Below are 27,071 nucleotides of genomic sequence, written 5' to 3' on the forward strand. Positions count from 1 at the left end.
TTCCCTGATGCCATGAGACCACCACGTCGAATATTGCCCACATGAATAGACTTCTGTTTCACGCCCAAAGCCACATTACACTTCGCGCAGGTTTTGAGCTGTAACACTTAAAGGTAGTATATAAATTAATATTATTTATGTATTATTAAGAGGAAGCTTTAGCTCGAGTGCTCCTATCTAAATACATGTAAAAGGAGAATTTGTTTTTCTCGGCAACCACTGCGCCAAATTTGAAGAGGTTTGTTGCATTTAAAATAAAAACGTAAAATCTAGTGATGGTTGGTTTCGAATTTTTTAGTTATGTCGTGAATTTTTCATTAAAAATCGGCAACAATCGAAAATTTTCAAAAAACGGAACTACCAAGTTTACAACTCTAACTCAACAACAAAAAAGGATAATACAATTCTGTGAATTGCATATAATAGTACATCTAAAGCGGACAAAATTGATGTTACACATGAATATAAAAAAAATTAATAATATGGAAATACAGCTTTTGCAAAACCGTTGTACACGACGTAACACATTCACGTAAGATACAAAATGACATATCGAATTTGTCCACTTTGAATGATCCAATGGATGCCGTTTACAGAACCGCGATGTCTCTTCTTGATGCAGATCTATGAATTTGTAAACTTCGTGCTTCTATCTTTTAAAACGGTCGCATATTTGACAATCTTTATAACAAAATTCAAGCCCTAAATCGAAATTCCGCTTCCAAAAGTCACTACAATTTACCTTTCTCTCTTAAATTCAACAAATTTCATTAAAATCGGTCCAGGGGTTATCTCAGAAACGTTTTTTGCGTTTTACATGTATTTAAATAGGCCGCGTCGGTGTTGGCCCAAGCTAAATCTTCCTCTTCAACAAGTGATTCAGGCTCCACAGCATAATTACTGAGTGGACGCTATCTATTCTTGGTATAAAAACGGGACAAACATTTTGTAGTACATACTCCTAAAAAAAAAACAAAGTACTCTCTCGTCAGCGCAAACAATCACAAACAACCTTATCATTGTTCTTCTGATGTCAAATTCACATTGGATATTGTAAACTTCTAAAGGGAAAGGCAATTTTTCTTACTAACAAATAGCATAAAATAAAGCTTCCTTTCCTGAGGCTGACAGCATTTAAACAACGTAATTTTGCAAGCTTGAGTTCATCATCATCATCATCGTCGTCATCATCATCAGCCTGATTACGCCCACTGCAGGGCAAAGGCCTCTCCCATACTTCTCCAACTACCCCGGTCATGTACTAATTGTGGCCATGTTGTCCCTGCAAACTTCTTAATCTCATCCGCCCACCTAACTTTCCGCCAGCCCTAATACGCTTTCCTTGGAATCCCGTCCGTAACCCTTAATGATCATCGGTTATCTTCCCTCCTCAATACATGTCCTGGCCATGCCCATTTCTTTTTCTTGATTTCAACTAAGATATCAGTAACTCGCGTTTGTTCCCTCACTCAATCTGCTCTTTTCTTATCCCTTAACGTTACACCTATCATTCTTCTTTCCATAGTTCGTTGCGTCGTCCTCAATTTAAGTAGAACCCTTTTCGTAAGCCTCCAGGTTTCTGCCCCGTACGTGAGTACTGGTAAGACACAGCTGTTATATACTTTTCTCTTGAGGGGGGATAATCGCAACCTGCTGTTCATGATCTGAGAATGCCTGCCAAACGCACCCCAGTTCATTCTTATTCTTCTGATTATTTCAGTCTCATGATCCGGATCCGCAGTCACTACCTGTCCTAAATAGATGTATTCCCTTACCACTTCCAGTGCCTCACTACCTATGTAATCAAATCTATAAAATGCGTCACGTTTAGCTTTGAGGCACACATGATTCTCGAGCAGCAGTATTGCCAGTCAGTCTGCCACCATTTTGATAGAGTGTGACAGCGTATTAGCTCACGTCGGGTCGTTCCTAGCCTTCTCTGAATTTCAGAAAACGCTGATCAGTTGATGCAGGCAACACAAACGACTACTTAAATTAGAATAGCAAAATAATAGCACAATGTCTATTACCAGACTTAAGCTTCATTGAATTATGTAGAGGAAACAGTTTAAATGTGACAGCTCACTATTCAAGAAACAAGATGCACCCTATTTCAGCCTTGTTTCTTGTCTGAAATTTGCTGTTCTCTTCCGAGACTGTTAAACATTACTTTCGTTTTTTGCAGATTAATTTTTAGACCTACCCTTCGGCTTTGCCTCTCCAGGTCAGTGAGCATGCATTGCAGTTGGTCCCCTGAGTTACTAAGCAAGGCAATACCATCAGCGAATCGCAAGTTACTAAGGTAGTCTCCATTAACTCTTATCCCCAATTCTTCCCAATCCAGGTCTCTGAATACCTCCTATAAGCACGCTGAGAATAGCATTGGAGAGATCTCCCTGCCTGACGCCTTTCTTTATTGGGATTTTGTTGCTTTCTTCATGGAGGACTACGGTGACTGTGGAGCCGCTATAGATATCTTTCAGTATTTTTACATGCGGCTCGTTTATACCCTGATTCCGCAATGCGTCCATGACTGCTGAGGTTTCGACTGAATCAAGCGCTTTCTCGTAATCAATGCATGAAAGCTATATGTAAGGGTTGGTTATATTGCGCACATTTCTCTATCACCTGATTGATAGTGTTAATATGGTCTATTGTTGAGTAGCCTTTACAGAATCCAGCCTGGTCCTTTGGTTGACGGAAGTCTAAGGTGTTCCTGATTCTATTTGCAATTACCTTAGTAAATACTTTGTAGGCAACGGACAGTAAGCTGATCGGTCTATAATTTTTCAAGTCTTTGGCATCCCCTTTCTTATGGATTAGGATTATGTTAGCGTTTTTCCAAGATTCCGGTACGCTCGAAGTCATGAGGCATTGCGTATACAGGGTGGCCAGTTTCTCTAGAACAATCTGCCCACCATCCTTCAACAAATCTGCTGTTACCTGATCCTCCCCAGCTGCCTTCCCCCTTTGCATAGCTCCCAAGGCTTTCTTTACTTCTTCCGGCGTTACTTGTGGGATTTCAAATTCCTCTAGACTATTCTCTCTTCCATTATCGTCGTGGGTGCCACTGGTACTGTATAAATCTCTATAGAACTCCTCAGCCACTTGAACGATCTCAACCATATTAGTAATGATATTGCCGGCTTTGTCTCTTAACGCATACATCTGATTCTTGCCTATTCCTAGTTTCTTCTTCACTGCTTTCAGGTTTCCTCCGTTCCTGAGAGCATGTTCAATTCTATCCATATTATACTTCCTTATGTCAGCTGTCTTACGCTTGTTGATTAACTTCGAAAGTTCTGCCAGTTCTATTCTAGCTGTAGGGTTAGATGCTTTCATACATTGGCGTTTCTTGATCAGATCTTTCGTCTCCTGCGATAGCTTACTGGTATCCTGTCTAACGGGGTTACCACCGACTTCTTTTGCACACTCCTTAATGATGCCCACAATATTGTCGTTTATTGCTTCAACACGAAGGTCGTCTTCCTGAGTTAAAGCCGAATACTTGTTCTGTAGCTTGACCTGGAATTCCCCTATTTTCCCTCTTACCGCTAACTCATTCATCGGCTTCTTATGTACCAGTTTCTTCCATTCTCTCCTCAGGTCTAGGCTAATTCGAGTTCTTATCATCCTATGGTCATTGCAGTGCACCTTGCTGAGCATGTCCACATCTTGCATGATGCCAGGGTTAGCGCAGAGTATGAAGTCTATTTCATTTCTAGTCTGGCTGTTCGGGCTCCTCCACGTCCACTTCCGGCTATACCCCTTGCGGAAGAAGGTATTCATTATCCAAATATTATTCTGTTCCGCAAACTCTACTAATAACTCTCCCCTGCTATTCCTAGTGCCTATGCCATATTTCCCTACTGCCTTGTCTCTAGCCTGCTTCTTGCCTACCTTGGCATTGAAGTCGCCCATCAGTACAGTGTATTTTGTTTTCACTCTACCGATCGCAGATTCCACGTCTTCATAGAAGCTTTCGACTTCCCGGTCATCATGACTGGATGTAGGGGCGTAGACCTGCACAACCTTCATTTTGTACCTCTTATTAGGTTTCACAACAAAACCTGCCACCCTCTCGTTAATGCTATAGAATTCCTGTACGTTACCAGCTATATTCTTATTAATCAGGAATACGACTCCTAGTTCTCGTCTCACCGCGCTAAGCCCCGGTAGCACAGGACATGCCCGCTTTTTAGCACTGTATATGCTTCTTTTGTCCTCCTAACTTCACTGAGCCCTATTATATCCCATTCACATCCCTCTAATTCCTCCAATAGCACTGCTAGCCTCGCCTCATTAGTTAACGTTCTAGCGTTAAACGTTGCCAGGTTCATATTCCAATGGCGCCCTGTCCGGCTCCGGACAGGCCGCCATTGGAAGCTTGAGTTCAGGCTTAACTAAATTAGGAAGGTGAGGTTCCCCGCCAATAAATGCAAGCATAGCTAATTTTCGTATATATGCGAGAAAAGACAGCAGAATTTTATGTAATCAAATCTATAAAATGCGTCACGTTTAGCTTTGAGGCACACATGATTCTCGAGCAGCAGTATTGCCAGTCAGTCTGCCACCATTTTGATAGAGTGTGACAGCGTATTAGCTCACGTCGGGTCGTTCCTAGCCTTCTCTGAATTTCAGAAAACGCTGATCAGTTGATGCAGGCAACACAAACGACTACTTAAATTAGAATAGCAAAATAATAGCACAATGTCTATTACCAGACTTAAGCTTCATTGAATTATGTAGAGGAAACAGTTTAAATGTGATAGCTCACTATTCAAGAAACAAGATGCACCCTATTTCAGCCTTGTTTCTTGTCTGAAATTTGCTGTCATTGCTTTTTCTCTGTAGCCAAATTAACCTGGCCTACATAAGTTCAAGGTCACATTTAATGACAGCTATGAATCACTTCATCCAATGTATTGCTCTTGCAGTGAGAAAGGTAGAATGTCATATGAACAGTGATAGATTACACTGAATTTCAAATACTACCTCCGAGTGAAGGCAAATGCTCAGAAAGAAAAAAATATTCATGTGCTCGGAAAAACAAAAAAATGTAATAATATGCAGATTTTATGACTACACACCACTCTGTGACAAGAATGCAAGCGACAAAGCTGTCTTGACAGTCGCATGGGATAGCGCAGCGCAAGAACTATTCAGTAAAAAAGAATAAAGGTCAACTGACAGTTAAGGGATCTTAAACATCTTTTTTGAATAGTTATGCGTACTCATTCAACCAAAACAATACACGCAACAGTAATTTAACGTTCAGCATGATTTGCGGATAGGCTTTTTACATTTCACACTATGAAGAATGAACACAATGAATTGCAAGTTTCATTGAGCTTATGTTTAAAAGTGATAATTTCTAGCCGGCCAGACTTTCGAATCGCTTTAAATGTTCAATTTTCATGAAATGTTGCACATGTATACTTATGAGCTGCTGTTGATCTTGTTTTAGTACCTTGTGGGTTCCATGGAAACAGCATCCTAAACTTCTGCTCTTTACTGTCATTATTGTACAAAAGAGACCTGAGTTGCAGGCGGCCGTCATCTTGGGTGACAGCACATGTTTGCAGCCTGCCGTGGGTGTTCTTTGCATTTCCTCATGACTAATAGTGGAGTGGACGTACTTCCGTGAGCTATATGTGGGGCTATTAGCTGTTTTTTTTTTTTTTTTACTGTTTTGGAAGGTCAACAAATGCTGTTGAAGCGCCTTTCATGCGATATTCTTGTTTTTTGTTTCGCTTTTTTTTCATCTGTAGTCGCAGCCTGCGAGTGTTATTTACGCGATCATGTTTAATTAGAGCGCATAGTGACGAATATAGCATCGCAACAGCATATCGCGTCGGTAATGGAATTACACAGCTGCCATCGTAGCCTGAAAGCCAGTACTATATTCAGGTTGCAAACACGCGAAAGGGGAAAAGATACTGCTAACCAACCTTAAAAAGAAAAACTTGCAATCCCAAACAGGCTTCGCCAGCAACTGCATGAACGCGAACATCCGAAGCGTTAAGTGTCGTTCAAATCGTTCAAATGGTTATTTCCAGCAAAGTAGGAACCTTTCAATCATAGGAACCCTTCAAATATCCTCTAATGACCGCCTTTGGGGGTATCTTGAATAAATAAATAAACAGATAAATAAACAAATAAATGACTTACCAACCTAAGTAAAGAGGTGTTGCTGTGGCCGTTCTTGCAAACATGCTTCGAAGTTCTCCAGTCGAAAACTCGTATCACTTTAAGCAAGTGAAAGCACGAACGAATTCACCAGCCACCGCTGACTGAAGTTTCAAAATCGGTAGAAAAGAGCGCGAAGCAGCACCGTTGCATGTAGCGCCACCTTCACGGCTGGCGCTGCACTTTAATGAAGCTGTCTAATCTTTTCGCATGCTTACACATTTTCGCTTTGAAACACCTTTAATGCACAGCTTTGTTTCTGAACAGGTTACATTTTATTTTTCACTCGCTCTTCATGTTGATTTGAAATTGTGCGCCCCCTTTACGGGCTGCAAGTCGCACCATGCTATCAATGTGGCACCAGATTTGAACCGGCGAAGGTGCGCACTTCAGAATGCGCGTAGGAAATTTGCAAAGAGTAAATTTGTGCGCACTGCATTTGTGGGGCTGATTACGCTATAAAGCAATTTCATATGCCGTGTCAACGCAACTATCCCCTATCAACGCCACTATACCCTCACCTTTTCCGAAGCATGCCGGCAACTTCCGCACTCACAAAATTGATGGTGTCGCTCCCCCCCCCCCCCCTTTCAGTGAGGCTTCCCTAGATGTTCCGTGGCAATCCCTTCGAAAATTCAACACTTTTTCTGATTGCCTTCACACTGGCTGGAAGCAAGTGGCTTGGAGACATCAAGTGCTAATTATCTTGAATATGTCTAAAATATAGCTTGACATAGCTCTAGTTACTTCTAGCCTGCTCAAGCTGTATTAAGCTAGGTTGTTGCCAACTTGTGCCTCTTGGGTAGTTTACGTTTCTAAAGTGGCGCGACAGATAAGGGGTATCCCACAGTGCATGAGCACAAGCTCAAACTTTGTCGCTTCTCACTCGCACTTGTCAGGCGGAGGAGGGTGTACGTTTATTGGTGGTGACAGCCAAACACCAAGTTATACAGGGAATAGTCGATTGCCGCAGAGCAGGGCTAACAAGACATCCACGTGATCCTGAAACTGAAAAACTGAAACAGCTACATCTACGTACCCGTCGATGTTGCTCTTTTATTGGCGTCTCACTGTACAGCGTCGTGCTTTTCAGCGATGCTGACTGATAGATAGGGCAGTGTGGCAAAAAGGAGTGAATATGACTGATGCAATACATGTTGCAACCTACAGCACAAGTCGTGACGATCAGTGGCATCGTCTGAGTACTTCATTGGTTTTCCACTTTTACGTTAGTTCCGAACCTTTGAAATGAATGAACGAACGACAGCATTTCAAAAAGAGCGCGCCTTCGCATTCGCGTTCTCCTCTCACTCGAGTGCGGCCATAAGCATCGCGAGGGGCATCACGCGACGACAGCGCCGCCAGTGCTCTCTCATCGGCTGCGTGCACGCACGGCGAGCCCGGCAAGCTCGCTTTCTCCACTTTCTCCTCTTCAGTGCGCTCCCCTCCCCGGCGGCGTCTGCGGCCGTGCGCAGCGCGTTCAATGGTGGCGACTGCGTCGCTGTGTGTGTGCGTACGACGAGCCCGCCGCTTGTGCTGCCCGTGCGGTCGCCGAATGTGCCGCGACGGTCATCCGTGAGCCCGACGTCAATGCAGGATGGAATAATGATCTCTCGGGGAGGTGCGACGTTGCCGCCCAAGGCGGCAGACGGCGGCAAATATGGCACCGCCAACAACGGTTCGCCGACCAACCGCGGACTCCACCACAACGCGGGAACGCTTCATGTGAGTCCTTCCCCCGCTACTTCCGATGCGGCTCTGCTGCCGCAGCCGGCTGCGGCATAGGATCGCTGCTCTTTCAACAACTCCTTCGCTGTGTGTACGAGTCTGCGAAGAGCGGCTTGTGAAACGAACGCGGATCCTTCGCGCGGGATGGAATCGCCTACGGGACGCTGCCGCTATCGTAGAGCCGAAACACACAGGCGTGAAAACTTGGGGGACAAAATACACACACCTAGGCGCTTGCGCGCCTGTCGCGAGCATCCGCAGCCTTTCTCCGCACGCTTTGTCGTGACATCCCGGCATCGGCAAAAGCTGTGTTCCTAGCGATGTCGGTTTTGTTTTCAGTTCAGCTGTGGCTTGCGAGAATGAATGTAAGCGCGCAAGCGGGCGTAGCCTTAGCGGCCTTCGAGGACGGCATTCTTGCCCACACAGCGGCGACGGCAGTGCCGAGGTTTTTTTCTCAGCTGCTGCTATCGCCCATGCGTTGTCGAGGACGCTGTCGTCTTCTACCCTCATCGTCTTTCCGGTCTCGCACTCGCGGCTATACCGTGGCGTGTATCGTCGGCAGCAGCGGTCTGTAGACGTGCTTTCGTTTGAAATGAAAAATGCATAGGGGTTGTCCGGTGAAGGCCGATGCTGTTGGCAAGTATATATATATATATATATATATATATATATAATCTCTATCTTCGCGCTGCTGAATGTCGACTGACGTGTGTCGGTTGTATGTGCTCTGTAACTATAATGCTCTGACCGCTTGGTTCGCACTGGATTGCCGCCGGCGCTTTCGGTTTAAGAGCGTGTCGTTCTATGCTGTGAAAAGTCGGGGATCGTCTCTAAAGCGCCAGGTCAAACATCCTTTGCGCTTTTCTGGTGCCACAGCGACGTGAAATCGCTACCTATTTGTTTCCATCGGATAGTATGGCGCAGCATGTAAAAGCGGGTCAGTTAAGACGGAAACTGCCTGCACGGTTAGTCGCTGCAGAGACGTGACCTAACACTAACGCTCCGAAAGAACGTGTTTTTTGGGGTAAGTGGGTGTTTAGGTTTGTTTCCCGGTTCCTTCGCTTCACGCTTCGTGCTTTGCGCCAACAACAACACACGTGGTAAACACAGACGCTCGGCTCCCTTTAATTTAGGACTCGCACTTGCGGGCGAGCAAGCGAGCTTATTAACAGTCGAAATGACGCGTCTTGTCGTTCGATCATTCGACGTCTCCCTTCGCAACTTTCCAAGCGTCGAGCGCGTGAACATCGACCGATTGACGCGGTCGAAATGCGGGAAGGAACAAAAAAGAAAAGACAGAAGGCGTGTTTCGCTTCGATCGCCGGCCGGCGTTCCTGTACTGTCCGCGCGTTGTCTTTCTTTTCTGCGTCTTTTTTTTTTTTCTTCGTTGGCCCGTCGTTACTGCAGTGGCGGTCGAATGAAGCGCTCGATTGTTGTTGCCTTGGGTTCTTCTTGCATTACTTCTTATCACCCGAAACTGTACCGGCCCTGCACACGTGCGCCGTGCAAAGCAACAATCGAAACCGGACCGGCGCAGGAAAACGCAAAAACAATAAATGGAGCGACGGTGGGAAGGCATCGCGTGCGTCCCGAACAGCTGCGGCATCTCGGCACGCGACTTTCACAAAAGCGCACGGCGTGTTGGAGCCCTCGGAACGGACCTTCTGGTGCTGCCGTCGGCGATTTTTATGCCTCGTTTCAAAGGCAGACGACGAACGCCGATGCGGTGCTTGCATGTCGAGCTCTCCCGGTTAGCTTGCGCACGCGCATTTACGTCGGGGCCGATTGTCTCGTGCGCCTTTGTTCGGTCCGTTCGTTTCGATGCAACTTGACGACCTCGCCGAGGAGAGACGGGGATCGGCAAAGAGGGCTAGCGAGGCAATCCTTTTTTGTTGCCTTATCGTGCGCGTTTCCCATTCGTTTTCAGAATCGGTGGCCACTGTGTGGCGCGTTGACTCGCCTGATATAGCCCCCTTGCATTCGTGCCTGAATGCTGTTCGATAGCCGCCCCTAAGCCGTAGCGTGTTCTTCGACGACGCGTGCGAGACTCCGGGCAACAAGGCGGTTCCAGTTTTCTATAAGGCAGCGAGGCCTGCAGGCATCCTGATCACGCGTTATGTACTACATGCATTTCTTGGGATATTTTGGCTAGTTGGTATAGCAGTAGGTACAGCGTAGCGCATCTGGAACCCACAGCGAGGCGTTAGAAAACAAAAGACTCCCCTTCTATTGTCTTGGAGCTGCACTGTGCTCAAGACCGTTGATTCAGTTGCCGGAGCACAGTCGAGCGCCTCTCCAACGAACGCATCTAAAACCAAGTGATCTCTGTAACGAAAAATATCTGTCCCGGTTTCTATTGCGAGCTGTGCGGTGTGCGACCTTTACAACGAAGTTACCTCTATTGCGAATTATTTGGGACGCCCCAAACACTTCGCTATAAAAGCGTTCGACCGTAGTGGCAATCGTTGCCGTTTCTGCACTACTCAAGTCTGTAGAAAAATCTAAACATTTAGTCTTGAAAGTCGCATTTTGCGAGAGAGCTGCTTATTCTTGCAATAGAAGCATTTTAGTTTTTTGGCAAGTACCTCTTCATATCCTCCCGAGTCCCGTAGACAGCTCAGTGTCAGTGTCGCTTTTCGGGTCTGTTCTTATTACTGATTGATAGGTTAACGCGGAACAAAAGGAAAAAGCCTGATTTATTGGTTGAATACCACTGTTAGATGACAAAAGCTCCACGTTTGTGCTTATATACAAAGAAACCATTTCTATGTGTGATACGATAAAGACAGCTTTTCATTCCCCAAACACAGAAATCAAGATTCATCATCACGCGGTGTTGGTTTGCCATGTTGACGGGTGCATCCTGGATTTTAATTTCATTTCGAGGTATGTCGAAGCGGACTTCGCGGTTGATTTTCTTGACTCAACGGGCTATGTCAAATTAGCGTCAATTTTCTCGGAAGCTGGCGCCACAGAACGTAATTAAACCAATTTCACGGAGTTGCGCACGCATCTGACATATCCGGGGTGGATGTGTAACGTAGTCGCTCCCTGCAGTTTACCTTGAGAATGGCTTAGCGCAGTGTGTGATGTAATGCACAGGGGCCCTCAGGAGGATGCAGCAACTTCTTAAACTGTTGTGCAGACTAACATTTTGTTCAAAAAAAGCAAAAGAAATACACGACAGAGAAGGAACGTTCGTCCGTTTACAATGATGACGCTACGTCTCAGTTAAATTATTTTACAGAAGGCGCTACGTTACACATAACAGAACAATTAAAGGGAATCATGCTGCCATACTGTTCCGCCATAAAGGGCAACAATTAATCTTACAATGACATCTGGAATTAAAGAAAAGCGTTGCAGTATACAGTACGCGTTTCCCCGACACCTGGCATGTACTCCTGACGAATGAATGAATGAATGAATTTTATTTCCCATTTAAAAAGGGGGGGGGGGGCAGGAGGGAGAGAAGTACTCCTCATGATACCTGCTCTAAACAATCCATCACTTCGCTCTCCCAGTGTTTTCACTAGTGTTATAAGTCGGTAGATGCGTCACAGGACTCGGAAAACAAGAAAAACAAAAATCCTTGCTGCAAGATATCTTTCATTCATAAGTCAACTGTGCTCCTTGTGTGGCGTAACATACTTATATTTCGAGTGAATTCGTTCTCCGTGTATAGTATCTTAACAGTAGCCATATGCGCCAGATTTGTTCGTACAGTGCTTACAAATAGAAACGGGAACAGCAGCAAACGCCTTTTACTCGTAATTACGCACAAGTGCGACCTGAAATCGCTGTGCAGCCTGTTCATATGCGCACGGGGTAATCCGAAGTTGAGCCTGAATTAAGCCACTGTTCCAAGAGCGGGTTAAACTGGAAATGAAACGAACTATTCGAGTGGTTTCGGAATGGCTCACGTCTGAACTTCTGACCTTTCCACACTGTGCATTGCACACTAGGACCATTGTCACAAGGAAGGATACTTCTTCCTTTTACGTTGAATATGATATACCAGGCACGTTTTGCGGCTTCGGTGCAGTTTGCTCATAGTCGCCGGTGTTGTGTTTTGAACCTTGGAAGATGTCGCTTTGACCGCAGTGTCTACATTTCGCGATGCTTTGGTGTGGGGTAGCGGGCTGCGTTTGGCGGCCCATATATGTCGGACGACACGAATTTCGGTGCTGCCCTGAACGGGAGGGTCGTCACTGGTGCTTCACACACGAGTGAACGTGAATCGCGGAAGTGCTTTGTGTGCACATAATTATGAATTGGCTCGAATGCCGTTTGCCGCATTTAATTGAAATGTAGGTGTCGTATTCTGAAAAGTGTCGGGGACACCTTTCTCTTTTTTTTTTTTTTAACTAGGACAATTTTTCTTCTATTGTTGGCAACATTGGTCGAAACGAACATTTTCAGCATGAAAAAAAAAAAAAGACAACACGAAGTTTACTTAAACAACACTGTCATGAAAACTAGCCACATCCTGTACAAAACACCCAACAGATAGTATTTATAGAATTGTGTGTGGAGTGTTTTGGGGTGCAATAAAAGTTGAAGTTCACGTTTCGTCCTAGCGTTTTTTTTTTTCTTATTTCCACTTCCGTGAAATGCTCAGGGTCTAAATACACATCACGCTAAGAGACGACACACTGTGACTGCTTTAAATGTGTTAAATTTCGTTCACATTGGTCTAGCGATCGCCTAATGAAGACCGTTCCAGATTTTTACGTACGATATGGCAAAAAAGGACCTCGCTGAAAGCTTCCCCCTCCTAAATATGTGTCGCGCCCGGCGTACTCGGGCTTAGTCCACACTGTGAATCAGGTCACGGTATTTTCATGGTGAAGCGATGCGACGTTGCTTTGTTATTCTTAGCCTTCGCCTTAATTATCCGCCCAGTAAGCTGCTGATCGCTAGGTCGCGGTTTTGATTCCGCGTGGGGCCAGAATTAAAGAAAAAGAAAGCATATTTTTTGGGTTTTGCGTGCCATAACTTGAGACACGCCGTAGTCGGGGCCTCCGGATTAATTTCGGCCTCCTGCAGTTCTTTTACGTGTCCCAACGCGTGGTACACGGGCGCTTTCTTTATCTTTTTTTTTTTTTTCATTTCGCCCCAATCGAAGTGCGGCCGCCGCGGCAGGGATTCGATCCCGCGACCTCGTGCTTTGCTCAATGCGAAAACGCTCCGGCACTGCCATCATTCCCTAACTTTCTTGTAAAGTTTACAAGCAGGACCTCGTGCTACGATTTCACGAACGCTGCGTCAAGTTGTACGAGAAAAGAAATGTGTCCGTGAGCATGTTTTAAACTTGTTGAACGACGGGGCGGCGTAAGACTTTTAATATGTGCACGCAGAAAAATAAATTGTGTTGGTACTTGCGCCACCCTGCTAATAGCTGGCATGCAGTGTCATACAAGTATAGATGTAACGTAATTGCTTCGGGCAACTTTATTCACGTAAACTCCGGAAGCAGGCGAAATCGACAGCGGCATGGGGCAGAAAAAAAAAAAAAAAGCTCCCTGTGATCTAGAAACAGTGTTGCCTGTTTCCACTATTCCAAGATTGTTAGCGCCTGTGTTGCTGCGCCTAGAGGTTGCCAATCGTTTATATAGCGTCTACGTATATATGGAAATGTGGGTGCCGAGGGCAAACCTTAAAAAGTTCGGGCGCAATATTGTCTACGATGACTATCCAATCCACGCAAAGACTCCTACGTATTTAGACTGCACTTTACCCTCTGTATCGGCCCGTATACACGGGAAATTGCCGCTCGAGTGGCCGCTCCAGGCACTTTGTGTGTATTCACGGGCTTCTTTTACGCTCTAAATAACACCTTTATGTAGCCCGTATTGTGCAACACAAAGCTTTATCGGGAGTTTTTCATGTCGCTCTACGATTTTCTCATTGACACTTTTCATCTAATTATAATACTTGAGAAGTTCACGATAGACTGTAAGAACGCCGCCCCCTATACCGCTCTGTAGTGTACGCGGTTTGGTCTTGCTCGTGTCTATTTCTTTCTATTTCCCCCTTCCGCTCTCTTTTTCTTTTTATCCCCTTCACCCTTCCCCCGTGCAGGGTAGCCAACCGGAACTGCATCTGGTTAACCTCCCTGCCTTTCTATGCATCTCTCTCTCTCTCTCTCTCATTAATTAAGACTAATCATCTAATTAGGCGGAATGAAAAAAAAAAAGGAATTGAGTATTTCCAAGCGACGGCAAACAACAATAACATTGTTTTACCCAGCTACGTAGCAGCTGCATATTTTTAAATCTTTTTGGTACACGATAGTTGGAGCACCCTGTATATTGTGCGCGCACATGATTTCGCTGACAGGACTCCGAGACTTTACTAGTTATACGCTTGCGCAGGAGTGAAACAGAGTCGTTGCTTTCTCCAGAATTTATATCGCTGGAAACTTTCCGCGTTGAAATCCCCTGTAATGGTGCACGAAGAACTAGGCAGGTTCGTATGTATATTTATAGTGGTCTCTGCTTCCTAGCAAGACTTAAGCCGTTAATCGTTGCACAGTTCCGCGTTGTCTGAACGCAGCTAAGCTTGGGCCTTAGACGACAATACGGCGTCACGCAAGCCATGTATGGTTGTCCGATATCCGCCGCTGCCGTATGCGTAAGCCGATCTAGATAACACTAAGCCTAACGCAGCTTGCCGTATAGTCACGATGACTTCGATGCATACCCTCTAGGCAGGTAAGCCTGAGTAATAAAGGACTCGGTAAACCTGAGTCCTTTGTTTAACCGCGGTGACTGATTATCCGGTAAATCTGCCCAGCTCATCCTTGTGTAACCGAACTGCTGCAGGAAGTAAGAGGTGCGCGTTCCTTTTCTTCGGTACAAGCCGAGAAAATATGTACGCGGGGCTGCTATAGCTATATAATGTCGGCTTGTTTGTTACTCGGGACGGGCGCGGGTCGAGTGGCCTTGCGTTACCTGCACGTGCAGCAAATCTCTTCTATCCTCCTACGGATGCACCGACGGATGCTCCTGTAGAGCCGCCCAGTGCACAGCTGTCGCTGTCAATCTGCTTCGATTTCCTCGGGCGTCTGTTTCTTCGTGGTCATTGTGATCGCGCGTGTAACTGTCGTCTGCAAAATACCGCGTCTGACGTCCAGGCTATGCGTCGTCTGCTCTCTGGCGCATGCATTGGCGCGTCCAGGCTGTAATGCGCCCGTAAGCCCCCTATATACAGGGGCTTAACCAGGCTTATTTTTTCGGAGGGGAGATGGCGGGTCTGGGCAGGTCTCATAAACACAGTGTAATGCTGTTTAATTTCAGTGGCGGGGTTTCGCTTGCCCGCTCTGCCACTCCCTGGCTATACCCCTGCCTTCATGTGTTCGCATGTTGATGCAATTCTTCGTGTTTTCGTGGTAAGTATTACTCGAAGAGAGAGGGAGAGGGAAACAAATGAAGTACAGGCAGGCAGGCTAACGAGCGAAAGTCCGGTTTGGTATGCCCTGGATTGGCGGAAACGTGATTTAAAGAGATGGGAACGTAGAAAGACGAGTAAGGAAAGGGAAATTGGCGCACAGTATATTCAGAGTCTGCACACGTCACTGTCACTGTAGCACAACCTATCTCGCAGCCTGGTTGACTGCAGGTAGGGAAGTAGCGCTGTGGCTGCCTTTAGTGCATACACCACATGTGATCACTGTACGTTATGGTATGTTTTCCTCTGAGAGGGGATGGCAGTCTATAGTGTCGTTAAGGCGCTACAGCAGCTGCCTCTCCGTACTCGCAAAATCAAGAAACGTGTAAAAGACTGCGAAAGCGATCCTGGTGGGACAAACAAACAAATTTTCTCGCTTACTCGACTCTTCTTCCAGTCAAACCAGCGTCCGAGCTGTTCTATGCTGTCTCATTCCTCAGCGACGAGCTTTCTTTCTCTGTCGGTGTACAGCAGGACGCCTCTACAACATGGAACACCTCAACAAAGAAATTGACGGTATAACGAAGTTATAGTTCCCTCGCGGTTCACTTGTGAGTGGTGCGGTGCGCGATATTTATAGCAGAGTAAACCGTACAACGAGTGGTTTCGGATGCCCCGAGCACTTTGTTATAAAGGCGTTTGAATGTGAACCCATCACGCGACCGTTTTCATTACTGCGCGCTGGTGCAACATGAAATTGCGAGAGAAATTTTCATTGACGGGCCTGTGTGTGGAAATCCGCCGCTATCGGGCACTCGAGAGTGGTCGTCAGGCGTACACTCTAGATAGGTGACGTAAACCAGAAAGAGTGCAGGAAGAGCTGCCAAGTATAGAAAGTAACAAAAAAGAACTGGAAAGGTGTGTGTGTGTGTGGGGGGGGGGGGCTGGACATGTAGAGGCGTAGTGGGGGCTGTCACTTCTTTTCCTTTTTTTTTTCTAGCGAACGCTGATGACGGATTAACACTAGGTAGGCTTATGCGGCGTTGCTCCCAGCTGCTGCTGCTGCTGGCTTACATCAGGCGCGGCCCCATTCCGTCACTTCGCTTCGCGCCGCTGACGCATGACGTCAGCGTATACCGCAGCTCCGTGAAGCCCATTCGAGCCACAGCCGGACAGGCGCCGTTGTGTCTTCCTGCGTTTGTGTCGGCTCGTTCGTCTCCCGTATCGACGCCTTGCTATTTATTTATTTTACGTTTCTGTCGGTCCATTAGCTGCGTTGGCGTCGCCCTTCCGAGGTGGCTCTGACGTAACGCGCGCCGTTGCGCAGCTATGCGTTCATTTCGCCGCGTTTTTCACGCTTCGCTGGAGCAGCTGTGTCGAAGGGCGCCCTCTGGGAACGCCTGCGGGGTCGTACGCGTGTATTAATCAGAAAGCGAAAAAAAAAAAAGATCCCTGTGGCAGTTAAGGGGGCAACACTACTCTGCATATGTGTAAGCGCCGGTCTCGGAAGACGAGGCGACTTCATTTACGGGGCGAACACCTACGATGATGGACGAAGCTTCGATGACATCTGGCTAGCGTGCGGGAGGGCTCTGGGGCCGAGCGGCGCAAGGTCGTCGGAATAAGTGCCGGTCGTTTCGTGGGCGCTTGGCTAAACTCACCGGCCGCGTTAGGATATATGGAGCGTGTCACGAAATCGAGAAGTCAACCGGGTTGTCTTAACGTGGTATACTCGTCTGTCTTTCCCGATAGGCATTCAGTGTGCTGAAAGTAGAGTGACTTCGTACAACTCACCGGCACATCACTCACGTTCCACACTCGCGTCCACTCAAGGTGCACCGTCGGCGACTTTCGCCGTCGCGTCCACTCGCACGCACCCTTCGTCACTATAGCTCAGGCCGGTGAAATGATTCTGGAGCGAGCCGTGCTCGTGGACGATTCCGCCGTCGCATGGCGCCACGTGTGTATATAGTGTTGCCATTCACTGTTGTGCGGCGACGAAGGAAACGGATGCCGAGCGCCCGAGACAGCGCTCCGAGGACCCGGCCAAGCAAGCCATCGCCACAGGCCGGGCTGCCAGCGTCATGAGCCTTCGGGACATGAACGTTTGAGTGCAGTGGGGCCGTGCGGGGGCCCAAGGACCTGCGTGTCCGCAACTCCCCTGTGTGCAATAAAGTTATCACCACCACCACGTGCGAAATCTTCACGCTCGTCAGCGTGAAAATACTTCTCCGTCGGGTGTGTGCGACGGGATTAGGTTCCATGTGCCAATCATACTCTCCTTTGTTCTACGTTCACCCCCTGTACGCCAGGGAGTGGCTTCTCTCCCAATTCCTGTGTATGGATGGACCAGTGTGTTGGCGCGACGGGAGTTACGGCTCGCCACCTCTACACCATGGAGTGGGCGTTCTCCGTATTCCTCTGTGTGGGTTGACCAGTGACCATTGTGCTGACAAGGCCCTCTACCAGGGGGCAAGGGAGAATGAGGTTACCCGGATGGCGTGGGGCATAAAAAGGCCAGCGAGACGCCGCGAACAGATCTTGTCGGCCCTTGCGTGCAGGAGCGCGCACGCCTAACCTTTGTGCACTCTTTGTCTCGGAGCGCGCGCACCGCTCTCCCGTGGCAATGTATTAAACTTAAGTTATTTGTTTTCACATCGTCTCGTCTTCCCTGCCGAACCCTCGACGGCGTTCAGTGTGATTCGATCTCCAAGCAGACGCTGTTGAAGGACGCCCAAACCACGTCCCCGTAACAACTGGTACCAGCTCGTAACAACTGGTGGCAGCTGTAACAATTGGCTTAGAACGAGAAAGGTCAGACTAGTGTGGGATGATGCATCGCGGGGAGTAACCAAGCGTTAATTGCGTCGGTCATCGCGCAAGACCGCGGGGTTACGAGGAATGGTGAACGGCACGGAAACGGCGGAGGCAGGCCAAGTCAAGCACGCAAAGCTTAGTAAACGCTGAATCGAGTGCGCGCGTCCGAAGGAGCCGGTTTAGAATGGCGCATTGTTCTGCTGCCGCTAACAGGTATACGGACAAACGAGCGAGACGAGGACGCGCATGCTACACGTAGTACAAGCCCCGACTTTTGTGTTTTACCGGGTCAGCGGAACAATAACAACAACAAAAAACAATAATAAATACAAACACTTTTCGCAGCGGGATGGCAATCTGGGCGACTCGCGTACATCCGAGACAGCCTATCGCTGCACAAGCGAGCTCACGCACCCCGCGGAAGTGCTATACCGGTTTAGCTGCTGGCTGTTCTTGGTAGTAATTCGTCACAGACGTCTTCCGCACGCTATCAATGACGTCATGCGGCCGCAGCCGTACTTACTCCTAGCTGACCTCCAGCGTGGAGCCGGTGCAAATCGCGCGGGAAACGAGAACTTGCGGATTACTAACTGAAAGGAAATAACCGTTTCGAGAAGGCGTTGTCTACTCGAGTGGCGAAGATAACTTTCATGATCATTGAGAAGTGCGTTTCGAACACAAAGAACTCAGAAAAAAAAAAAAGAGAAAGAAAACGGGAATCCGATGCGTGTTGCCTTGTCGGTTAATAATTTGCAGTGAGGTGTGTACCCGCCCGGACCACGGCGGGGAACGTTTCTGGAGCAGAGCAACAATGGGGACAGTGTTCGCGGTAGCGCCCACTGTCTCTGGCGTCCCGTCGCTGCGCTCTATAGTTTTGGCAGGCTTCCATCCCGGCCGCGGTGACCGCATTTCGATGGGGACGACGATGCAAAAAGCGCTCGTGTTCTTTAGGTGTTGTACCTCAAGGAACCCCAGATGGTCAACACTAATCCGCAGTTACGGAACAACTGCGGCGTTGCCTCTTAATCGTGCAGGTCGGGCTTTGGCGCTTGAAACACCGGAATTTAATTTACAATCGCACTGTGACGCTGACGTCATGAGGCATCAGGCAGGCGACCGCCGCGGCCCGCCTTGACCCCTCGAAGAATGTTTTAGCCGCAAAAAACCACTTAAAAAAATTATGGTGTTTTACGTGCCAAAACCATTTTCTGATTATGAGGCACGCCGTAGTGGAGGACTCCGGAAATTTCGACCACCTGGGGTTCCTAAATCTAAGCACACGGGTGTTTTCGCATTCTGCCCCCATCGAATTGCGGCCGCCGTGGCCGCGATTCGATCCCGCGACCTCGTGCTCAGCAGCCTAACACCATAGCCACTGAGCAACCACGGCGGGTAAAAAAGCACTTGTGTCGTGAATACAGGAAGCGCGTTATGTGAGTGTACCTACATAATGCAGGAGCCCAAAGGCACATACGTTTCCGCGTGCGATTACGACGCGTGGCAGCCGCAAAGCAGATTCGACGCAAGTTCGCGACACGTCAGGTTTCAGCAGTCGAAGCTGCAGCTTTGGGATGCGTCGCGCGGATATAGTTTGCATTGACGTCATCGTGGCCGCCATATTGTGGCGCTATATACAGCACGTCGGGGAATTGATTCCGTAAACAAGAAGCGTGGCAGCACGACGTGCGAGCGACAAATCCATCACTGCGATAATCCGGGGAAAACAAGTTCGGTCTGCTTTTAAAAAATGCGAAACAATGTACGCGCGATAATAGGATGCACGATATGTCTTCGCGACCGCCTTGTTCGGGTATACTCTGGCACGGCTGCTCGTCTCCGTGGCTTCGCGCGAGAGCTGTCCGTTGGAACGCCGCCACGTCCCGTGGGTCTCGTAATTTAAACGGACAACAAAGAGAAAGCAAAATATACCAATTTTAGTTGCACTGGTAGTAAATTGCGTTTCTGTGTACTATGCACCAGCATGTACTATGCGCCAGCTTGCCTCGACGTCATTGGGTTTGACGACGTCTGCTCGGGCCAATAATCCCTCTTTTTTTTTTCCATCTGTAACCATGGATTACGTTGTATGCTGACAGAGCCAAAGACGGAAAACAGCAAGTTTCGAGGACGTTTACTGAGCCGCGACTACCCAAGTAGATGGTTCGAATTCGTACCGACGCTTGCGTTTCGGCCACGGAAAAAAACCGAGAAACGAAACCTTAACCTTCATTTTTCTCTTCTAATATTCGCGCAATTAAGGAGGAAAAAAAGTTTCGAAAATGTGTACGCACATAAATGAACGGTAACAACTGGTGCAGCGTTTCCCCGGAGTGACACCCCCCAAGCGCCAGACAGGCGTGTGTCCATCCGTATACTTTCGAGCAACGACAAGGTTGCGACAGGTTGCACCTGTCAAAGGAGCCATCTGTCCGGCTCGTGGTCCGACGGATCGGGTAATTTTTCGTTCAGACTGACTGTACGTGGTCGTGGGGGACGGTTCGTGCTCAAGGTTCTGCGACGAATGCCAGCTGTCCAGCCGTTGTTATCGCCGCCGTTTGGCCACCGCCGTGGTTCTTAAAAGAAAATGCACACCTGACAGACTGTAGGCATATATATATATATATATATATATATATATATATATATATATATATGGACCTTGTATGATTGCGTAAATGATGTTTGAGACGGTGTTTATGCGTTTGATTTTTTGTTGTGTTGCGCACAGTGCGCACAAACTGCGTGCCACATATCCGATGGCCGAATACCTTCACGCGCCACGCATAGCATTAAGCGTTCTGTGTGCTTTAGGGGTTACGTGTGAGCCGGCGTTATGCTGTACGGGCAGGCTTTATGTCGGGATTCACTCTGACGCTGTTGGCCTTTACAGTTTCTGTCTATACTTGAATGCGTTTTGGGGCAAATGTTCGAGTCACCTGTTAAGAGACACTCATTTCTTTCGTAGCTTCTACGTAGCGCCGGGTCTCAGCCGTGTAACGTGCCCAGGATTGCCTTGGGCATGTTACACGGGCATGTTTGTCAGCTTTCTGCGCGGTGACACGTCGAATTAAACGGGGTCACGAATACGCCGAACGCATCCTTGCATCCACTTTTCACGCGCGCAAATCGACTGTATATTTCCGTACGTGTGGTTGTTACAGACAGACAGCGGCTGCGTTGTCCGCGATACTGAGAATGCCCCCCCTCCCCCCCCCCCCCCCCCCCCCGCTTCCGTGAAGTATATATAGTGCAACGCGCCCGTTCGTATTGCAGCAGCGACATCGTTTTCTTTTTTTCCCAGCGCCGGTGGCAGCAGCGAGCGAAAAAAAAAAAAAAAAACTGGGACCGAGGTGCTATTCATCTTTCTCTACCGGCGGCAGGTGTATCTGTTGACATTGTGCGTCCCAGCCGGGCCCGCGTGGAGAGGAGCAATCGCTGTCGGTGTGACTCACGCTCGCATCAGACGGGGGAACGAGTACAGCCGGCGGCCGCCGCGCTGGGTTCGCGCCTCTCGGATTCGTGGCGAGTGTATCGCGCGCACACACACATATATCGCGTGCCCGCTGAAAAACCGCTGCGAAACGCTGCGCGCCCGAGACGCCGGGGCACGAACTAGCTGCTCGCCCAGCGTGGAAACGGCGCGCTCCTCCCGCTGTGAACTTGACAGCTGGGACGCGGCGGGAGTTTTTGTTTCAGAGTAAAGGCTGCGCACGTAAAGGGCACGCTGCCCTTCGACGGCGTAAGAGAATAATAATGAAAGGAGAACATGCGTTGCGAGACGTTCGTTTGTCGTGAAGGGTTCCGCGATGCGGATAGTTATCTTTCTCGAATGTGCCATTTCTTCGGTTACGTCCGCCGCTCGTACCGTGTTTTGAGGCGTTGTCGGAGCGGTTCGTCGTTGCCTCGTCGTATTTCACCGACATTTGCTGTACATACGGAGCTGAGGAGCAACCCTGCGTGTTTTACTGCACGCGGAATTCTGAGCTCTTTTAACAAAGGGCGTGTCCACGGTAGCCTGCAAAAACAGTGCCCTCATCGAGGCATATATGCAGTAGAGACTTCACATAGTGACAGAACGCAAAGGATGGGGTGAGCGTGGTCATGGAGGGGAGAAGGGGGCGCGCCGCGGCATACCCCCATCCCACCTCTCTGCTGCCACCCCCGCCGAAGTGGCCCCTCGACGAGATTGTTTAGGCTAAAAGAACCTCGCGTTTGTTTTGCTGTGTTCTCTGTGCCGGTCTCTCGGTTACGTCTACTCAATACGGTTCGTTCCATTCCGTAGGCATCATTTTGAGTGACCATCGATTTCAGGGCATGTTATATGCTGTGAACTGCTGCGCGAACGACCTCCCTCTGCGCGCGGACATCTTACCAAGTGCACGCAATGTTGCATTTACTGCGCCGAGTGTACACCCGCTAAAAAAACTTGGCGTGCGTTCCAAACACCGCCGACGTCTTCATCGTCACCGTGACCCTCCCCTGCAGGACGGACGCCTCTCCCAGCGACGCCTAGTTAGCCTTGTCTTTCGTCATCTGAGTGCATGCGTGCTGTGCCTGGGAATTTCCTATATAGTCTCCGTCGCACCATCTAGTCCTTCTCCGTCCTTGACAGCGCGTGTCGATTCCCTTGGCACGCTTTCCGTTACTCTAATTTAAATATCTGCTCGGCACGTTGCAAAACCCGCCCGACTCGCGTTTCTCCCTCGTAATCTCGACAATCGTATCGTCTGTTTCGTCTGCTCTCTCTACTCCTACCGCCGCCGTTATCTTGCGACAGTGCGTTCCGTCAACGCGTGCCTGCATCACTTTCCCCTGCAGTGTCGACCGAGTGTATTGGGCTTATTTGCTGGTCGTGGATTTATTACGTTCGCTGTGGAGAAAGGACAAAATAAAACCGAGCGAAATGGGTGATGGCTTTTTAACTGTCTCACCTTCCGATGCAAACTTCAAACTGTCCCGCTGCGATGAAAAAAATCAAGAACAGAAGGCACGGAGAGAAGAGGCAGGAAGGACACTCTGAAAAAGGTGGTGCGAGAACGAAAAAAAACAACGCGGCACGAAACGTGGAGACAGCGACACATATGGGCCGGGAAAAAAAAAGAAAAAAAAAAGTACATTTGTGGTTTTGTTAGTTTTTATTTGTTAAGAACGGTCGCGCCAGACGGGAGCGTTCCCCCGCACGGTATTTCTGATCGGATGCGACGTCGCTGTATACATATATCGCTTCCAGCGCAACTGGTTTGCTATTCAGGCAGGAGGCTTTCATAGCGTGCCATATTGCCGAATTCGATTGCACCTGCTTGCCAGCTTTGATTGGCTAGCAGAGGGCAGCTACGGTGCCACTGATCGGCTTAAAGCGCCGAGACGTCGCAATTCCACAACACTGCGGAATCTGGAATCGATCCAGGATGGTGCATGCCTGGTCTGCGATGAATGAGGGAGAGCGAGAGACTCACGTATTCCCGTTACGGTGCGAGGACTATTTCGTGAATTGGGGATGGGAAAGCAGGTTAGGCTAAGGCGTGGCTCACTATGCAAGCTCCCTATGAGAAGTGGTGCTAGTAATTGATTGTTTATTTTTTTTACATTCTACGAGGAAACTAAATGTCAGTAAATAAATTATTGCTGACCGCACTGTGTGCCTGGCTTCGTCTGCTGACAGCTGAACAGCAGTCACCGGGTAAAAATAATAATAATAAAATGATGATGAAAAAAAAAAAAACGGGGGAAAGGTGGAGGGGGGCAGACTTGGAGTCGGGGATGTTGATAGATAGAGAGATTTCAGGAAGAGGGAATAGAGCAGCGAGAAGGAAACTATTTACATATTCAGTGCATGCAAAGCTCCTCAGGGCGTGACGCTGGCTCACACTCCCAGGTTGTTTAGTTCTAGTAGATAAACATAAATACCCCAGAATGTCGATGAGGAGACGGCGCCGCGGTAGCTTAATTGTTGAGAGCATCGCACGCCTAATGCGAAGACGTACGCGGGTTCCTGCCTCACGTGCGGCCAGTTGTTTTTTCATCCACGTTCGCTTTGATTAATTTACAATTTAGTTAGCTCAATTAATGATTACTTGTAATTTCCTCTATGCTGTCCTTGGTGTCTTTGTTGGCTTCTTATGATAGAACTAACAAACAATCGGGCCCTCTGTTTCCTTTCCTCGGGTTCACAGCGATCTAAGTGTGTCTCGTACATAACGTTAGCCCGTGGCCGCACCCGGCAGTTTTAGAACGACGTTAACGTCTTACGCCGGTACTTGTCCCTGAATGGCTTCATTTCCTCGCGTTGCCGCACGAGGTAATGGATGCTCGGGAGTTACGTCGCTCGCATATGCATAGAATTTCACTCGCTAATGACATTGTGGTTGGTCGGGCACGTTTTGTTGCCTTCGCCGCTGCATGCCATCAGGCGATTATGCCTATTACGGTGTCACGTAGTCTGGGCTCGGTTAAAACGAAATGATATATATATATATATATATTATTGTGGGGAATTTATAAGCTATTCTTTGTCATGTGTACATGATCATCATCATGTGGGGTTCTTCGTCATCGCTTGTGGGGCTGGCTCTCGAGTGTGCTCCGTGCTGTGGGCGTGGTCGGTTCGCCCAATCTTTGATGCGGAATAAACGTCGTGATAACTGCTGCGTTACAATATATATATGGGTGTGTTTGCATTCCGTCTCAATCCGAATGGGCCCATGCTGCCGGGAGTGAAACCCGTGACCTCGTGATCAGCATAAAAGAACTTGTTCCCCTCGGGATCGCACGTGATAAAAGAACACGTCTTCCTGTGCACTTCCGGGTTCGTCCGTCTCCGCTGTTGCTGTAAAATGTATCGGTTAAATGAACGCGTAAACGTAAGCAGTTTCACAGTTGCTTCGCTAGCGATCATCGCGCAACGGAGAACGTTTTTTTTTTTTTTTCGTCAGGGCGCCTGCAGCTGGTATACACGGAAACCTCGCCTCCCTTTGCAGTTGTTGCGTCATCCCGTTCTGCCTGCGACTGGGCTTGTGCAGGTGGTAATCTTTGACACCGAGTCGCGTCGGATATCTAATACTCCTGGCGCAGTTTTCGACTAGCGAGCAGCCATTTTCCCGAGTGATATAAACCTATGCTCGCACGCTGGTATTCGTATATAGTTAGGCATTTTGAGTTTCTGGGTTTTACGTGCCAAGACTGCGATATGTTTATAAGGCAGGCCCGCAGTATACGGCACTCCGGATTACGTTTGACCACACTGCGGTTCCTAACGTGCACCCGATTCACGGTGCGTTCTCGCGTCTCGCCCCGCCGTATGATGCGGCGCATGCGCCGTATGGGCCGGGATTCCATCTCGCACCTTCGGGATTAGGAGCGTGACGCGAAAGGTGCGCACTGCGCCACTTGGACCTGTGTAGACGGCAATAAAGTGCATTCCTTCTCCCTCCTCGGAGAGGCCGAACGATCGCTGCATTGCCGGGTAAGCCTGGCTCCCTTAGCGACGTACCCTGCTCCGCTGCGTAAGTCCTCATGTTTTTTTTTATTGCGATAGCAATTGTACGGACACTCCTGCCGCATTTTTGCCGTCGCCGTCGCCGTTAGGTTCCGTGTGAGTGAAAGCGTATGAAGGTGAGCCGGCGAACGCGGTTTAATCTCGCGTGCGCGAGCGAGGAAAGCGGACCGGATGCGTGCGCTCTCCTGTCGCGCGCAAGGCGGTGGGTCAAGCGAGGGAGGAGGAGTGTTCTTCTCCGGCGGCTGATAGGGTGCCTCGATGTCCTCGTCGCCCGCCGCTCCGTGCAGAGTGGAGACAACCGCGGCGTCTACTGCGGCGCTCGCCACGCGAATCGTGGACGTCGTAGCAGACGCATTGGCGGACGCCGTAAGGACGGGTTGCCGGCGCTCGTGTGTCTTGAAAGCGGTCTGCGACGTGACCAAAGTGCGCGCCCGCCTGGGCCTCATCTTCAAAGCGGTCTTCGATGTTTGCAGAGTGCGCGTAGTGCCGGCAGCTTCGTCTGCGCTGTCCTTTCGACGTTTCGTTCGCGTTGAAGCGAGAGATGCACGGAGGCCAATTCGGTTGCTGCTGCCGCGATTCCTTACCCCGGAACGTTCTCGTTGAGACACGCTTACACATTCTATCATTGTTAATTTAGTTAGCAAGCGAATGTTTACAAGTTTATACGGCCGATAAAACTACTATCCTTACTTCGTACAGCTATCTACTAATCTGTTATCGCAATTGCTGCTTCCCTTTCCGGGCGGAACAGCGATTTTTTTTTGTCCTTTTGCCTACGCCCGCGTGCGGGGACAAAATTCATCGTAATTTTTTTACTTCAAATTCGTTTGACTGTGCGCATTTCACGTTTCGAAATATCGGAAAACTATTCGAAAAAGAAAGGATATTCTGACTTGCGAATCGCTATCGCCCGATTGAAAGGCCGTGCCGAATGGGACACCATATTCGATACGTTATACTCGAAAGCTTCGAAAGTTGCCGCACGCCCATGCCTGCGACCTTGAGAGCCCGTGGCACCCCGTATGCTGCGGCGAGGTATAGTATAGAGGACGGCTGTGTGTGTGTCTAGTGTGAGTAGCTCGGCATCGCGGTATTGCGCTACGCGGTCGCCTACTGCACAGTGTGCGCGACACGGCGGTGACCCTTGCCGTTGATACGCTCCACCGGTCACACACACGCGTTGGTGGTGTACGTCCCCCACGTCGCGAACACCGCGCTGGGGGCGGCGTCGTATTTCACGCGCTACTGCAACGCGTCCGGATAAGCGCTTCCGCGTGACGCTGGTACCTGACATCCGACCTGCTGTTTTTATGGCGTGCCCTTTGTCCCAGAGAATAACAATGGTATATTCAATAATAGTCACAAGGGTCAACAGGACAAAGAAGTGGTCCTTGGTATTTTCGTGCTCTTTCTTTCTTTTTTTTTTCTTTCTGAGCTGCGTGCGGATTGA

At 48.7% G+C, this 27,071-nt stretch overlaps 1 protein-coding gene across 2 annotated transcripts in view; it reads left to right on the plus strand.

The window, feature by feature from the left end:
• The first annotated feature begins 7,615 nt into the window (after positions 1-7,615).
• The window catches only part of LOC126534628 (acyl-CoA:lysophosphatidylglycerol acyltransferase 1-like), a 156,196-nt gene continuing 136,740 nt past the window's right edge, over positions 7,616-27,071 (plus strand). For both annotated transcript variants that reach the window (XM_050181897.3, XM_050181898.3), the window contains exon 1: positions 7,616-7,914. In XM_050181897.3, the coding sequence (XP_050037854.1) occupies positions 7,780-7,914 (135 nt within the window). In that variant the 5' untranslated portion in view covers positions 7,616-7,779. The remainder of the gene's footprint in view (positions 7,915-27,071) is intronic.

This window comes from Dermacentor andersoni, chromosome 7, assembly GCF_023375885.2.
Source record: "Dermacentor andersoni chromosome 7, qqDerAnde1_hic_scaffold, whole genome shotgun sequence".
In the NCBI taxonomy this organism is placed as follows: Eukaryota; Metazoa; Arthropoda; class Arachnida; order Ixodida; family Ixodidae; genus Dermacentor; species Dermacentor andersoni.